Source organism: Eleutherodactylus coqui, chromosome 1 (assembly GCF_035609145.1).
Source record: "Eleutherodactylus coqui strain aEleCoq1 chromosome 1, aEleCoq1.hap1, whole genome shotgun sequence".
NCBI lineage: Eukaryota > Metazoa > Chordata > Amphibia > Anura > Eleutherodactylidae > Eleutherodactylus > Eleutherodactylus coqui.
Window position 1 is genome coordinate 125,684,789 of NC_089837.1, and position 16,125 is coordinate 125,700,913.

A 16,125-nucleotide genomic window follows, 5' to 3' on the forward strand; every position below is an offset into this window, starting at 1 on the left:
TCCTTAAAGGCCCCTGTGAAATTTGGGACAAAACTAGAGAGTCACTGGCCCCTACCCCTTCCCCACTGATACCCACCCGAAGCTTGTGTAGGCTTCTTGAAATCCCCCCAGACCCAGGCTCCCAGAGTATCTGGAAACAGTTACAAGGCAGCAGAGTGGAAGATCTGCAGACCCAAGCGCATAAAACACCAGAAGAAATTGCGACCATACTGGTCACTAGCCCCAAACTTTCGCTCCTGCAGCGGGTACATATAGAAAAAGTAATAAAAGAATTCCTGTCCAAATACAAATCGGTTAGACCTAAAACAGACTTCGAAAAAGCCTTAATAGAAGACAAACCCAGTGCTAGGAAAATCTCTAATATCAGAAAGAATTTCATAAAACCACCGCTATTTTCCAAACCAACCTTTCTAACGTCTTGGGAAAAGGAGTTAAAAATTACCCTCTCCACAGCTGATGCTAAGTTAATCCTAAGACTGGCATATGGCCTCTCTCCATGTGTTTTGATGCAGGAAAGCCATTACAAGCTTTTAGTCCGATGGTATAAAACCCCCCAATGGCTACACGACTATAAATTAGCCCCTGATGATAAATGCTGGAGATGTAGGGCCACAACGGGCTCATATCTCCACATATGGTGGGAGTGCACGGGAATCATTCCTTTCTGGAAAGAGGTAGAAAAGGACTTGAAGGTCTTTTCACCAGGTATAACAATTTCACCAGAGATGATATTCCTCTGGAGGCCCTCCTCTAACTTTCATCCGTTCAAAAACAAATTAATAGCATTCTTATTGGATGCAGCGAAAGCGCTGATCCCTCTTAACTGGCTTCAACAAAAATCCCCAACGGTTTCACAGTGGAGGGAAAAAGCAGACATGATATGTTGTATGGAAGAGCTAACAAGCTGGAATAGGGGGACTAATGAAGACTTTATCTTAACCTGGCATCCCTGGAGAGAGGCTAGGAAGGACCACTAGCTTATAACAAGCTTTCCTGGAAAGAATAAAACATAATACGCAGATATAGACGATAATTCCTATTAGCAAAGGAAGTCTCGGCAGGGACGGACTGGAAGGACCCCGGGCGTTGAACACGGAGACACACCCGCGCCCACCCGCTGGAAGGTGGCCGGAGCAGAGGTGAGTGAGCCATCCAGGTGATTAGGAGCTTCATATAGTGTCTCACCGGTACACAGTCTGTAACCAGACTAGTTCCCTTCTATCCCCTCCTTCCCCCCCCCCCCCGTCTTCCCACCTTTCTCCCTCTTTGCTCTTCACTACCTCCCCCCCCACCCAATCTCCCCTTATAGACCCAACTTGTTCAACACATTTGTCTACTAGACTGATGCAGCTTGCTGCAATGTTAAATTATAACCCAAGATGTATACACAACACTATTAAGAATGTTGTGGACGGGGGTGTTCCCTCGTGACGCCAACCAGAACTAATAAGAAATGGACGGGCAGTTTTCGCTAAGATACAGCCCGGAAATTATTAGAAGAGCCACTTGGCTTCACTTAGTGGAGCCATGAATCTCGTACATAGATTGGGAAGATAAGGCTGGTGGGCCACGAGAGTCACTCCCGCAGTTCATTGTTGCACTGTTTACTGTCTTACTGTATTATCACCTTAACAGGTGCAAAAATGATAAGTTTTATTTCTGTGATTTCAAGAGAAATGATTGAGAGAATTGTAAGCATTGAAAATAATATGGAAAATCAAAATTCTTAATAAAAATAAAAGTTAAGAAAACGCAATCCTAGGCAGACGTCCGTGATTTGTCTGCGTGAAATTACATTCAGAAAACAAATCGTGGCATGCTCTATTTCTGTGCCGGGCTCCCAGAGCCCCCCACAAAAATGTCCCTCCCGGCCGCCGGCTCCGGTCTGCGCATGCGGTGGCTGCCCGGCAGCCGGCACATCAAAGAGCTGGAGCCGTGGGAGCAGGTGAGTACCGCGCTGGTCCCTGCAGGGGCTCGGGTCAGGTTCCACTGCGAGAATTCTCGCAGCCCGATCCGACGCGGCCGTCTGCAGGCGGCCTTAGGTGGAACTCAGATGGAAGCCAAGATGGAACACACGATAGTATTGCTGTCCCACTTCCATGCACTCAGATTTATACCTTCTCTCATACCACGTGACGTGTTACATTCACAGGCAGACAGCTCCTATTTTTCAGACATTAACCCATTACACACTGCAGCCGTGCAATACACATAACAGAATGACAGGACATTTTGCACAGTGCATCAAGACAAAACATTACATGTATGACATTATGGAGGGGGCCAGGAAAGCATGTACTGGGCCACTACTCATGAGGCAGAGGGACACATTATGGGGGCCCAGTAAGAGTGATGCTGGGAATGTAAATTAAGGAAGATACTCTTGGGCCAGAATGGATCCCCTTGGGACTGTTGGACATTCGAGACTATAAATAGTTAAAGGAGTTGTCCCACTTAAAAAAACAAAAACAAAAAACAGTTGGCCATGACGTAAAACAACAAAAGAAAGCATCTCTTCTCTCCTCTTCCCTGGTAAGCAGTGCAACGGCTCCCACACTCTGAGTTTACAGTCAAAGTCAGGTCACCACTGCAGCCAATCAGAAGCCACAGAATCACAGTCCATTCTCCTGGCATTACGCATCACATCCTGAGCGCCATGGTGCCAGGAGTTCAGAATGGTGATAATTGGCTACAGTGGTCACCTGACTTCCACTGTAAACACAAACCGATAGAGCTGTGAGTGTTGTTGCTCTGCTCACCGGGGAAAGAAGAGAGCGAGTAGTGCCTTATGCGAGTACCTGTTCACTCGTCTCTAAAGATTCGGGTGCTGGCGGGGGAGAGCGGGGAGTTGTGGGAGTGAGCAGGGAGGAGCTGGGGGGAGAGAGTGAGAGAGAGATCTTTCCCCTGACGCTCCCCGCCCCCTGCTGGCACCCGAATGTTTAGAGACGAGCAGGCAGGTACTCGCATAAGGCACTACTAGCTCGAGTAGTTTGCCTTAGCGAGTACGCTCGCTCATCTCTAATGATCTCCATTTGATGTTCGGAGACTGTATGTTTGAATATGTGATACAATGTTTGACATTAACCGCCCTTCCCTGACGTGATAATGTATAAATACGTACGATAAAACTGCTATTTGTAAGAATTTGAGTGTGTCCATTATGTTATTCTTGGTCTCCATTTCAACAGCTTTCATCACAAACGAAGGGGTACCATTTGGGGGGATTTAGGTGTAAAATCCAATTGAACCTCTTGATGGAATGAAAAAAAAAAGATGTGAACAGGCACTAAGCTTAATGAAAACCTAGATTTTCTTTTAACATTTTTAATATCGAAGGGATATTCAGGTTTTTGCAAATAACTGTTAATCTTTGTATAATGAAAGTCACAGGATTTAAAAAATACTTTCTGTATTAATTTCTCAAGATCTCTGCTTGCTGTTCAATAGGATTCTTCTCGACTTTCCCCCAGGAAATCTAAAACGGTCCTGGTCATATAATGGACACACATAACTGTAACTGTGAAAAGTGCCAACAGGACTGGGACACATTTATATCCAGGGGATGTAAACAGCTAAACTTCTTATTAAATGACAGCAATCAGAGATATTGAAAACAGCGAGGAATTGATATAGAAAATATATTGGATAATTATACAACTTTTCATTATAAGAAGAATAACCTTTCTTTTCTGAAACTAGAAGATCCCTTTATTTAAAGTTTTCTCTCGGTTGAAGCAGTTTTTTCATTCATGTCAGAGGTTTTAAACACTTCACAAAAAGTGAGTCTATGTTTTCCTGCTATCTCCTCATACAGAAAGCCCAGTGCTTGGGTTTAGAAACCAGAAGAAAAATGTGTTCAAAGGGATATTTTTTTGTAGTGTCCATTGTATTGGTTTCCTGGCACTTAGTAAAAAGATGCCCTGGTGAAAAGAGAATTGATTGATTCCAGTCCAGTCTGACTACGTCTTGTGCCAAATATGAAATCTGTTTTGTAGCTGGTGTAAACAGAGAAATAACGCAATTATCCGCCTGGCGTCAGATCACGCTATGAATTGGATGTGTCATTGTGATCTAAAGCTGCACTTTTCCTTTGTTCCATTTATTATACATCATCTGAGAGCTGCAGATTGGAAAGCGGTAGAGACCTTTCACAGGGAACGTGATGACTGCGTGATGCTGCGTAAGGCGCGCTAAATTCTGTATGAAAATCCACAGGGTACCTGCAGATTTTGATGCGGAATTGAAAATGGCTTAAAACCTGCTTGTAATTTAGCATCAAAATCCGCAATAAGATATGCAGACTTTGGTGTGGAATTCCACAACTGAGGAGTTGGCTGCATCCTGTGGCGTAAGTCCTCCCGCGTAAAAGGTTCCTTCAGATTTGCTTTTTAAAATATTGCAAGAAATGAAATGTCCATAAGGACTCATTCACACGAGCATATGCAATTTTGGTCTGAAAAAAAAAGAAAACCCTTTTTACTGCATGTGTATGTGTGTTACTGCATTTTTGCTGCGTTTGTCCATGTCGCATTCCTTTGTCATCTGTTTTTCACACACACAAAAAAATGCAGGTCTGTGACTGTAACAGGGGGGCATTCTCTATGTCTAGAGGAAAGAAGGTTTCTGCACCAACATAGAAGGGGGTTCTTTACTGTAAGAGTCCTTAGGACTTGTTGATGACTAATTCAATAAAAGAGTTTAAGAAGGTCCTGGACGCCTTTCTTGAGTGATACAATATTACATTATATAGTCATTAATTACTTTAGAATGGTTGTTGATCAAGGGATCAAGACTAGAGATGAGCGAGTATACCCGCTAAAGCTAACTACTCGAGCAATTAGTTCCTTAGCCGAGTATCCTCCCGTTGGTCTGTAAAGATTCGGGGGCGGCGGGGGAGAGCGGGGAGGAATGGAGGGGAGATCTCTCTCTCCCTCTCTCCCCCCCGCTTCCCCCTCCTCACCGCCGCAACTCACCCGTGCCGGCAGCCGAATCTTTAGAGACGAGCGGGAGGATACTCGGCTAAGGCACTACGTGCTGGACTAGTTAGCCTTAGCGAGTATACTCGCTCATCTCTAATTAAGACCCATTTACACGGAGCGATGATCGCTCAAAAATTGCTAAAAAGCAATAGTTTGAGTGATCTTTGCGTCCAAATGCACGGCTATCATTCCCTTTTCGTGCACTGCTAGCTGATCGTTTAATTCAGTCCAACCTAAAAATCCTTGTGCGGTCTTATCAGGACCACAAGCTGAGTTCTCCGCGGTGTTATGGTACTAGAAATGTACACAGGTACGCATGGCGTGGGACTCCCTGACCTTCACCCACGCCAATGTCCCTTCCTAGAGGTAGCCCCAAAGGTGGACAGGTCCAGGCCGCCAACACTGACCCTACGCTGCCTAGTGGCAGGACAGGAAGGAACCGCCGTACCTATGCAGATGAAAACTTACTAGTACCGACAGGCTAGGCCAACAGAATGACCCAACGCAACAGGAAAACCCCAGAACACAAGCAGAGCTGGATCGAGACACGGTAACTTTCATTGGAGTAGGACCAAAGTCAGACACACAGGGAACGGAACCAATAACTCGCAACTGCTATCAGCAGCTGCCAGACTATATTTAGGAGTCTTTGCCCCTTGGGCGGAGACCAATCAAGCCGGCTGACCGGAGCTCCCAGCCAGCCACTATAACTCACAGATGTAGAGTGCGCACTCCTCTCATAGCAGGCATGCGCGCATGGCTGTGCGCACCACATGCCGCGCCCGCACACCGGAGCATGGCGCTGCCGCTCACCGACCCGAACTTAATAGTTTATGCAAAATGATCGCTCAAAGCTGTCACTCAGACTGGAGTCAAGAAGGATTTTTTCCCCTTAAATGTGGAAAAATTGGCTGCTACCTCATTGGAGTTTTTTTTGCCTTCCTCTGGATCAACTCTATGTGTGTGTGTAAGGAGAATTTGTGGGGGTAGAGGGGGTGATAGGCTGAACTGGATGGACATTTTTTTACAGCCTTTTTCAGCCTAACATATTATGTCACTGTGTTTACCCCTTTAATTGTTGGTTAATGAACTCCCATAATAATTTTAGTAGCATGTCTGCATCACTTCAAATCACCCATGTAGCTTAGGGTTTATGGTGACCATACTTCCTGTCAATATTTATAATTTTGAATCAGCTGAATAATACTGTTGCAACAACAAACCTGTATTGCATTCACTGCGTTCTGTAACTAATGCAAATGCCAACTGGTCCTCTGACTATATATAATCCCCCTTAGAGATGTTGAACCCAGCATCATACGGTTGAAAATCCAGTCTTTGTTAATTAAAAATCCACACACATCCACAACGTGACGGGAGTGATATAAATCTGCTGTAGACCATTTTCACGCCGTAGTAGTTTGGTCAGTATTTGTTAGCCAACACCAGGAGATAAAGGCTAATGTAAAGATCTGTACACCTTCTGTGCTTCGGATGCACTCCTGGTTCTAGCCTACATATGCTGGTGCAATATAATGCCCTAGATGCGGCCTTGTGAAAGTGGCTAAAGAGTTTTGAGTCGTGTCATGAAGCTCCATTTGCACTTAACAATTTGTCAAGCTACTGACAAATGAAAGCTGAATAAGTCAAGTAGCTTAAAGTTGTCACTTAACATTCTTAAGAAGTCGTTGAATAGGATTCATCAGCCTGACAAAAAACCTGGTTAAGATTTTATCAAATAGTAATAGTATATTTCTATAGGCTGGGAACGGGCTTTAATATTCACAGAAGATAAACTATTGGAAATAGGCAGGTAGGACCAGGACAAGCATTAACCTTTATCCTGTCACTTCCCTAGCCATCATAAACTTGGCATAGTAAAACATCTCGGCCCATTTTACAGCTCCGCTTATACGTAAGTGCATTTGACAACCCAAATATGCCTGTATTCCTAGAGACTTTTATGATGGCCTTTGCTATGTAATATAATATGATGGCGTGTTTAACTTGCTCAAAATCCCCAAAGAAATACAATTAACAGGAGACACATATGGAAGCATATTGTACTGACATAACACAGATCAAGTTGGCAGTAACAAGTAGTAAGTGGCACAGAACAGAAGTTTTATTATGGACTGAAATTTGTATTTTACTGCCTGAGGCATATGTTGTTTACAGAAACCAAAATGTCACTGTCTATAAACACATGACAATCAACGAGTCCAAATACGGCGACTTACCTCAATGCACGTCTATCCAGCAAATCAATCTTTCTGTATGAATAAAAATAGAGCATGGGTGACAGCAAATAACTATGCATGGGTTATATGGAATCAACAGAGGATCTCGCAGAATCTGAGCATCCAAATCCATTCTGCAGTAGACCTAGGACAAAAATGATTTATAGCTAGAAATGTAGTGACAAAATTGACAGCAATTAGAATATGTTCTCATGTCAACAGATTTGCCAATGGCAAAACCGACATATATTCACAAGAGGCAAAAATCCAAGGCTGACACGGATATGCAGTTGATATGCCGTGGATCCGTGCAAGAATTAGGGTGGCTTTACAGCGGCCAACTAGATAGCCGAAAAATTGCTCAAAACAACAATTTGCAGCACTTGGCGTCCCATGTAAATGCAAGACCCAACAGGCTACTGAGTGGGAAATCATTTATTAGTTGTTTGTTGCTGTGTTTCAGCTCACAGAAATAAAGCGATTAGTGAGCGAGTTGTCCCGCAGTATAAACAGGCGGTCATTTATCTTTGAATGACTGCCTGTTCATGGCAATTGGAGGTGGGTAGCCGGAACAGATTTCCAGTGCACTCTGCCTCCATTCAATGAATGACTATCGCTCCTGTGTGAAAGCACAGGAATGATAGTCGTTGGGATGACTAGTCGTTCCGTTTAAAGCTACCCTTAGCACTATTCTGTGGGTTAATCTACATCTTTCCCATTGCTCACAGAAAAGGAAACCAAACATGAATCACTTAATACTGCAGGGCAGGCTCAATCACCACATTCCCTATTAGCATGCAGAAAGCCAGATTGCAATATTTAGTGCAGGCTAATGTGCAGCCACTCAGCTCAACCCAAGATTGGGGGACGGATGAATCAGACAACATAGTCCACACGTATGAACTGATACCAAGGATGCCAGCCATAGATTAGTGCACTGCACCATACAGGAATACAACCCCTACTGGCAAGGCAGTGGACTGCCCTGTATCACCACAATGCACCACACTGGCATGACATCCCTGGCTCCCCCCTGCATGCAAAAAACATTGATAAATGTGGGTGTTAGTTTCCATTTTGGTTAGTTTGCAAGTTGACGTGCCGTGGCAAGGCCACCACGCGTACATCAGAACCTATGCTATCTCACTAATAGCTAAATAGAATCACAGAGGTGAGAGAAAAATGTACAAAGACATAACTCCCAGAAAAAGAAGCCAAATACGCACCACCTGATAAACTGCAGGGCAGGCTTAATCACCATATACCCTAGTAGCATGCAGGAAGACAGATTGCAATATAGGAGAGCTAAATGTTTAGTGCCAACTTATGTGCAGCCACATTAGGTTGTTTGCTGAAGTACTGTGAATGGGGTTACAGAAACCCCATTCAGAAGCTCTGAATGTTAACAGCCACAGTCTTTCAGTCTACAGATGACATTAGAATGTTATCACTCACCGGAGATCTGTGTAGACTAAAGGTGCTCTCAGACTGACCGATTTTTGTTCAAAAAATTGTTCAAAACGAGCAAAAAGGAACAAGAACACTGTGCAAACAAATATATATTTTTAAATTTCATAACAGAAAGTAATTGATATGTTTCTGTAAAATTAAAACCTGCTGATTACACTTGTAAAACGGAATAATAGCAGCACGTCTCATTTTCAAGTTTTTTAACCCCTTAGTGACCAAGCTTTTTTTTGTTTGTTTTAAAAAATCGTAACTCCTTTATTTATCCATCAACATAGCTGTATGAGGGCTTGTTTTTGTGGTACTATTTAATGTACCTTATAACGTACTGAAAAACTTTAAAAAGGTTCTAAGTGGAGTACAATGAACAAAAAAAACCTAAATTCCACCATCTTTCAGTGCGTCTTGTTTCTACAGCCCACAAACTGCAACAAAAAAGACAGGATAACTTTATTCTTTGGGTTAGTACAATTATTACGATACCAAAACTTATGTAGTTTTTGTTGTACTTGTACTTTTTTTCAAGACATTTAATTTTTTTCAAATGATTTGCTGCCGCCTTCTTCTGCGCACAATAACCTTTTTATTTTTTCTGTCAACATAGTTTTGCAGGGGCGCATTTCTAGGATACAGAATGACCAAAAAAAAGGGAAGTCTGGTGTTCTTAAATTTTTTTTCGGACGATGTTCATCGTGTGGGGTAAATAATGCATTACTTTGATAGATCGGACCTTTATGGACGCAGCGATACCAAACATATATTTTTGTTTTATGATTTTAATTCTTTTATTTAGTCTATGTAAAAACACAGTTCATTAATTACAACTTACTGCGTATTAATCTGCAGTGTTTCCACCATGTGGAAGCATACCCTATATGTTGCATAAACCTACCCTTATATTGTTCAGTCAGTACGTGGTGTGTAACAGTGATTGTGAAACAGTTGTGCAATCACTTTTGTTCTTTTTACTAAGCACGGTTAATGGTGAGCCTACTGGATTAATTGTTTAGGCATATTTACAAAAAATTTTGGAATTAAGCATTGTCAGCGACAGAGCAACGACCGCTAATTTGCTTGCTTATAGTTTGGTGTTTAGTTTAGGCAGGCATAAAAGTCAAATTACAATCATCCTTTGTAAACTGGCAATTGCTCATCTATGAATCACTGCCTGTTTACTGTGAATGGAGGTGGTCTGCTCCACCTCCATCACTGAAAGATTAGCACTCCTACGGGAAAGCATAGGAGCAAGAATTGCTGGAATGAATACCATCTAAAAGGACCCTTACTTTCAATTCACTGGTAAAATCAGTCCTTCAGTGATGGAAATATTAACCCTTTCCAATCCACTGTCTGACGTCTGAAGACATTCTGATTGAAGGCTATACAGCTCCGTTGTCGGAAGATGTCCGGCAGGGTATTCTTGCTGTAGATTACTGTTCACTCTGTTTTCGGGTGCCTCTCCAGCATGTTTCATATCGCAGTACTGGCTCTAGCCAGCAGATGGCCACATTGTATAATGGCAGAAAGAAAAAGCCCCCTAGGAAACCTGAATCCAAAGGCTTAAAACAAGACTTTCAGCCTTCTTTACTTAGGGATCCCGCTACAGGTGTTGCCCATATCAGTCAATGAGAGGAGTGGGAGAGGAGGGAGCAACTGCAGAGAGAGAAAGAGGCAGGAAGAGACACAGAGATGCTGTTGCTTCTAGTAAGTATTTTACTGTCTGAGGGCTTAGTCACACGGGTGCATCGGCGTCTGTGTTACTGCAGGAAGAAGACGGCTGCACTTCAGGATGGACGTCTCTCTGCAGCGCCGAAAAAAAAGAACATATGACTGGCTTCCTTGCCGGTCATGTGTTCTTTCTGCGGCGCTGCGGGGAGTCGTCCATCCTGAAGTGCAGCTGTCTTCTTCCTGCAGTAAGATCTCAGTCACACGGGCACATCGGCGCCCATGTATGGGTGCCCATGCACCTGTGTGACTAAGTCCTCACCCTAGTGCTGGGTTCACAGTCACACTAGCGAGTACTGTTGTGTCTCTATATAAAAGAGAGATAGGGAAGGTGGATGTCCTCCTCTCTCTGTTTAGTGTATAGGAGACATCACAGTAGCTAGTCTCCATCTCCTCTGAAGCTGAGTTAAGGGAAAAGTGACATTTAGAGCATGCAGAGGGGAAAAACTGGTCATAAATGGATATATGTCACATCATGGTCAGAAATAGCATTATCCCCATGTATCCATAAAGCTTATTTTGAAAATTCACCTAAAACAACAATTACACAAATTACATACTTCAAATAGACCCTAAGGAGTCCTGCTTCCAACCGTGGATTGTGGAGCCAATCCTTTATGCATATGCTAATTTTGAAAGTCTTATTTTCTACAGTATGTGTCTACAAGATTTCTTCTCAATGATTGTAGTTATAGGTTCTTCCCTTGTACATCAGTATGTCAGGTTTTTATCAGCTCTCCGTCCGTTATAATAAGGTGAATGGGAATGGTTGCTCACATGGATAGCAAATGAAATTGATTATAAGTAAACTACCTATGAATTTTGGGGAGCATAATTTGGAGGTATTCCCTTTCAATTTACTAATTAATCTTTCCAAACTCTAATATTTTCCTGCTAAATAACATCTTCCACTCTCCAAATTTTCAGCACACCATAAATATTAACTTTTGACAAACATCTAACCTGGCCAAAGGTCTGTCTCTGCTGCTTTTCTTATACTGACTGTCAAGGCTTTAATTTTTTATTCATTCCTTCACTTCTTGAGCTTAAATTCTCAAAATTGTTGCATGAGTTTACGTAACTTTGGTTTAAATTCTAGTTTTTTGGAGCATGCTTTATAAAACCTACAGTGTCTCACAAAATAATGAAAATGTCATGGCTTGTTCGCCTGTCATGATCAAATATAGGCAGGCTGACTGTTTTTTGCTATTAAAAATGTTATACTTGCTTAATAAATTTGGCTAATGCTCAAATGCATAGTATTGGCAATTGTGAGAAAGCTTGGTGTTATGGCACCAACAGCGTGGTCTGGGATGAAGTCAGCATATGACCCTCAACCATTTGATGCTCCAGTTGGCACATGTGTACTGTCATTTAGCGCTGGACACTGAAAAAGTAACATCTTCCTCAGGTGCCAGAACTGACAGGCCTGCTGGGTTGTCTGTTAACCCAGTCAGCCTATCAGTAGTAGTTGTAATGTATATAAACTGGTCAGTTATGCTGTTAGTACTCCGGGGCCACGCTAGCCAGAGATTACTTAGTGAAGTCCTCAATTATCATAGTGTTTAGTACTAGAGATTCTGTCTGCTTAGTACTTATGGTTTTATTCCATTTGTGAATTAGCATTAATGTAGTTGTCTTTAGACTGTCTGACTGTTCTCCAGTCTCTCACCTGTAGTGGGGGTCACCCTTTTCAGAGCGGGTGCTCTGCTTGAGGGCCTGATGCAGTTTAGGTGGTTAAAGCTATTTTAGCCGTGAAGCCCTCCATGCCTTGCTGAATTCAGTCCTGTTATCTTTTATAAGTCTGTAAAGACTGGTATTACCAGTCACCAGTTTTGCCCTGTCTTTGTATCTGATACTTTTCGTCACCGCTTGTGCAAGCTCTTAGATCCAGACATGACACCTGACAGAAATAGTAACCATGGCTTTCATGAATAAATGCCATATTTAAAAATACCGATTTACACCAATAAATTGTATACATTTTTTTACATGAGCCTCAAAACATTAGCATTTGTTCTGTTTTACTGACTATTAAACTGCATAGTTGTAATGTACAGTAAATGCTCACTAGAAAAATGTGTTGTCTAAGTTGTAACATACTGCAGTACAGAAGACTGTATATAAAATAACATTGTGAAATAAAAGTCAAAAAGTCATGCTTGCTCTTTTTAATGCCTTTGAGCTAAAACTTTTAGGAAAGGCAAACCATCGGTATATTGTTCAGAACGATTGGTTGCATTTTAAAATGTAATTTACTATAGACTGAAATGATGAGAAAGGAATTGCTTTAAAATCATTGGTTCAGGATAAAAGACACCAGACTAATCCACCAAAAATATGTATAATTTTATTCACAATTTAGTCAGATTCTCTGGAATATGCGACAGGAAGAATAGCACAGCATGCAGCACTATTCTTCCCATCAAAATGACAACCATTGTAGCATGAGTCGATGGACCCCATTATAAGTCAATAGGGTTGGTTGGGTGACGTCGAAGCCCGTCGTATGATGGATATGCTACTTCTGCCTTGACAGAAGTGTGAACATAGCCTAAGACATATTTGCTACCTATGTGAAACATTCAGGGCTGGATTATTCAGGGCAAGGAAAAAAGAAGCAATTGCCCTGGGGCTTCCACTATTTGGGTGTCTCTATCAACATTTCATGCTATCTGCTCTATATGTCATCTAGTAGGTGTTCTAGTTATCATTTTCTACTTTCCCCATGAATGTTTTTCGTGGGGGTCTACGCCACCCTTGATCTTGTCCTGGAAACATGATCTATCTAGAAGGCACATTATGATTCACTATATTATTTATTGATGTGTTTGTTCAATTTTTAACATTTTCGTTCCTGATATGGAGCGCCTTGTATTTTACCAGCCTGGGGACCACAAAAACTTTCAAAAGGAGTGCTGTTTAGCATAAGTACATAACCACAGACCGTACTGTATAAGATATGGTTCTTAATGCTATTTGTTTGTCACTATTAAGACATCATTTCCTACTGTCATTTAATGTGCAGCATTACCTGTCGTGGTGTGCGTTCGGACTTGCTTCTGCACCATTCCCAGTCTGTGAGTTCTGGCTTACGACTTTCCTCGTGCGACAGTCTCCTGTCCTGACCTTCATAGAATGCAGACTTTTCAAAATTCCTCATGTCATCTCTTTTAAAGACTCCAATTTTTTCAGAAAGGAGCAGACCAATGGCCTTGTCTTTCGCTGGATCTGCTTTTAACTCTGTGTTAAGACTTCTGAGTTTGCCAACATCCTTCAGCATGGAGCTGTCCTGCAGACTGATAGTGCTGAAATCCAGTACAGCCGTATTGAGGATCCTCTCACAACGAGGGTCATTTGCGTTTTCACATTCATAATTAATTAAATTATGGTAGGACACAGAGTTTTCTCCAGTGTTATGATTTTCTTGTGATATCTTGTAAATGCCATAGCCTTTATTGAAGGAAAGATTGAAATCAAATCCTCTTTTCTTGACTAGAAAGTTAAAAAAAAGTAAATTACTAAGGTGATTTAAGTAAGTGAGCATATAACAATTTTATCTCTATTCTACTTGTATATAAGGCTGTTTTGCTAGTCTTAGAAGCACCAGACTTATGACAAGTATATGAGAACAGAGGACATCATGCTCAGAGAGAACACATCAATGCTGCCTACCTTTGTAGCATCTAAGGATAGTTATACATGGGTCAATAATCGTCAGAATAATTGCTCAAATAAGAGATAATAGGAGACTCTTAGCTCATGTAAACACAGCACCCAAAAAGGTACTGAGTGAGAAGTCGCACAAAAATGTATTGAGCAATTTCTTGCTCAGTATAAACAGGCAGTTGTCCATCTTTGAATGACTGCCTGTTTACACTGAATGGAGGCAGGTGGCTGGCAGAGATCTCCTGCACACTCCACCTCCATCCACTGAATGACTATCACTCCTGTGTGAAAGCACAGGGGTGATAGTCAGTGGAATGTCAGTCGAGGGCTCAAGAGAACCATAAACAATTGAGTAATGGACAAAAAAGAAATGCTTGTGGGCTTTGCATAACTTAAGGAAAAAATTAAAAATAAATGTTATAAAATAAAAAAAAACAAAAACACAGTGTTCTCTAAATCCATCACCACGCCAACACTGATGGTCGTGCCCCGCCAGTCATTGCTTACTTTCCAAAGCAGATGATACAAAAGCTGAAGAACAGATTATGTTTCCTTTGCATCAAGCATAATATACCCGGGTATGGATACATTCGAACATTAGCGAGCTGTTTCAAGTACACTCTTTTTTTACTCACAATATCTCCCTGTACTCAGATACACCCAGGACGAGCAGAGGGGCCAAATTATATAACAACAGGAAAGTTGAATGAACAATAATAGGAAGCATATGTGGATATTAGTATGTAACAGGAATGCAAAAATAGGGACTTGCCAACAGATGACAGGAACAGAATAGTGAAGGTAATCACATGATGATGATATTAGATAATGGAGCAAATGATGATAATGGACAGACAGCGAAGTAACAATAACTGATCCTAATTCTAGCTTTCTCTAAGGCTTTAACTAGTCTATCCATTATGTGGATCCTGAGACAAGACACCACTGTACTTGGGTGCCCGTAAAGCTATCCATAATGGAAATCCTTTCTGAAATATTGACCCTAATAAAAAGAGAACACTTAGAACAAAAGATGTGAAAGTCAGACAGAGCAGATCTAAACTATGAATCAAACTATGACAAGATAGAAACAAACAGTGAAAGAGCAAACAAAAACGTTAAGCCAAAGAAGAAAAGACTGGACTAGAAAAAAAAAAAAAAAAGCAAACAAAAGAAAGAGTACACCGACAAGAAATCAACTAGACTAGGAACAAGGTACTATAAGCAAACAAGAATTACTGGATTTAAGTGCACATAGCTTACACTATAACTGGCAACACACTGCAGAAGCCAGAAATATTTAAAGAGAATCTAACCAATAGCAAGTACTTTCCAAACGAGCCTGGACCGCAGTACTGTGGTCAGCTGACCACTCTAAGGGCGAGCACCCACTGGCGTTTTTTTTACCTGCGTTTTGCGTTTTGCGTTTTGCGTTTTTCCTGCACAGGCATAGAGATAACATGTGTTCCTGTCCACTGGCATTTTTTTTGCATTGCGTTTGCGTTTTTAACATAGGAGCTGTCAGTTGCATATGTGTCCTTATTTTTCTCCATGGAAATTAATGGAAAAGCCGCGAAAACGCCGCGAAAAACGCCGCGGAAAACGGGCGGAAAAAACGCGGGGAACGCGGCGAAAACGCTGCGTTTTTGTCCCGCGGAAAACGCAAACGCCAGTGGGTGCTCGCCCTAATGGATTAAAAACCTGGTATCTCGGCAATACTCTCCAATAAAGGTTTAAGACAGTGGGATAAAATATCCAATCTCTTTTATTAGATGAATTAAAAAAGCAGAAGATACGTGTTTTGGTGTGAACCCCTTCATCAGTCAGGCTGGATAGAACTAGTATGCAAATGATAGTGAAGAAGATAATTGAAACAATTGCAAAATACAGTATTTGCTTTGCAATAGAAAATGATATAAAAAGAGGAAAATAAAAGGGAACATAATGAAAACAACAAATAAGTAACATGAAGAAGTAAATGGATAAATAATATGAGTGGATATACAAATAGTAGTGCATATTAGGTAAAATAACAGAAAAATATG

The 16,125-nt window shown here is 41.6% G+C and overlaps 1 protein-coding gene across 1 annotated transcript in view; it reads right to left on the reverse strand.

The window, feature by feature from the left end:
* Positions 1–16,125, reverse strand: part of GPR149 (G protein-coupled receptor 149) — a 101,951-nt gene that overhangs the window by 34,929 nt on the left and 50,897 nt on the right. Inside the window, exon 4 of the mRNA XM_066602422.1 lies at positions 13,446–13,906. Coding sequence (XP_066458519.1) covers positions 13,446–13,906 — 461 coding nt within the window. The remainder of the gene's footprint in view (positions 1–13,445; positions 13,907–16,125) is intronic.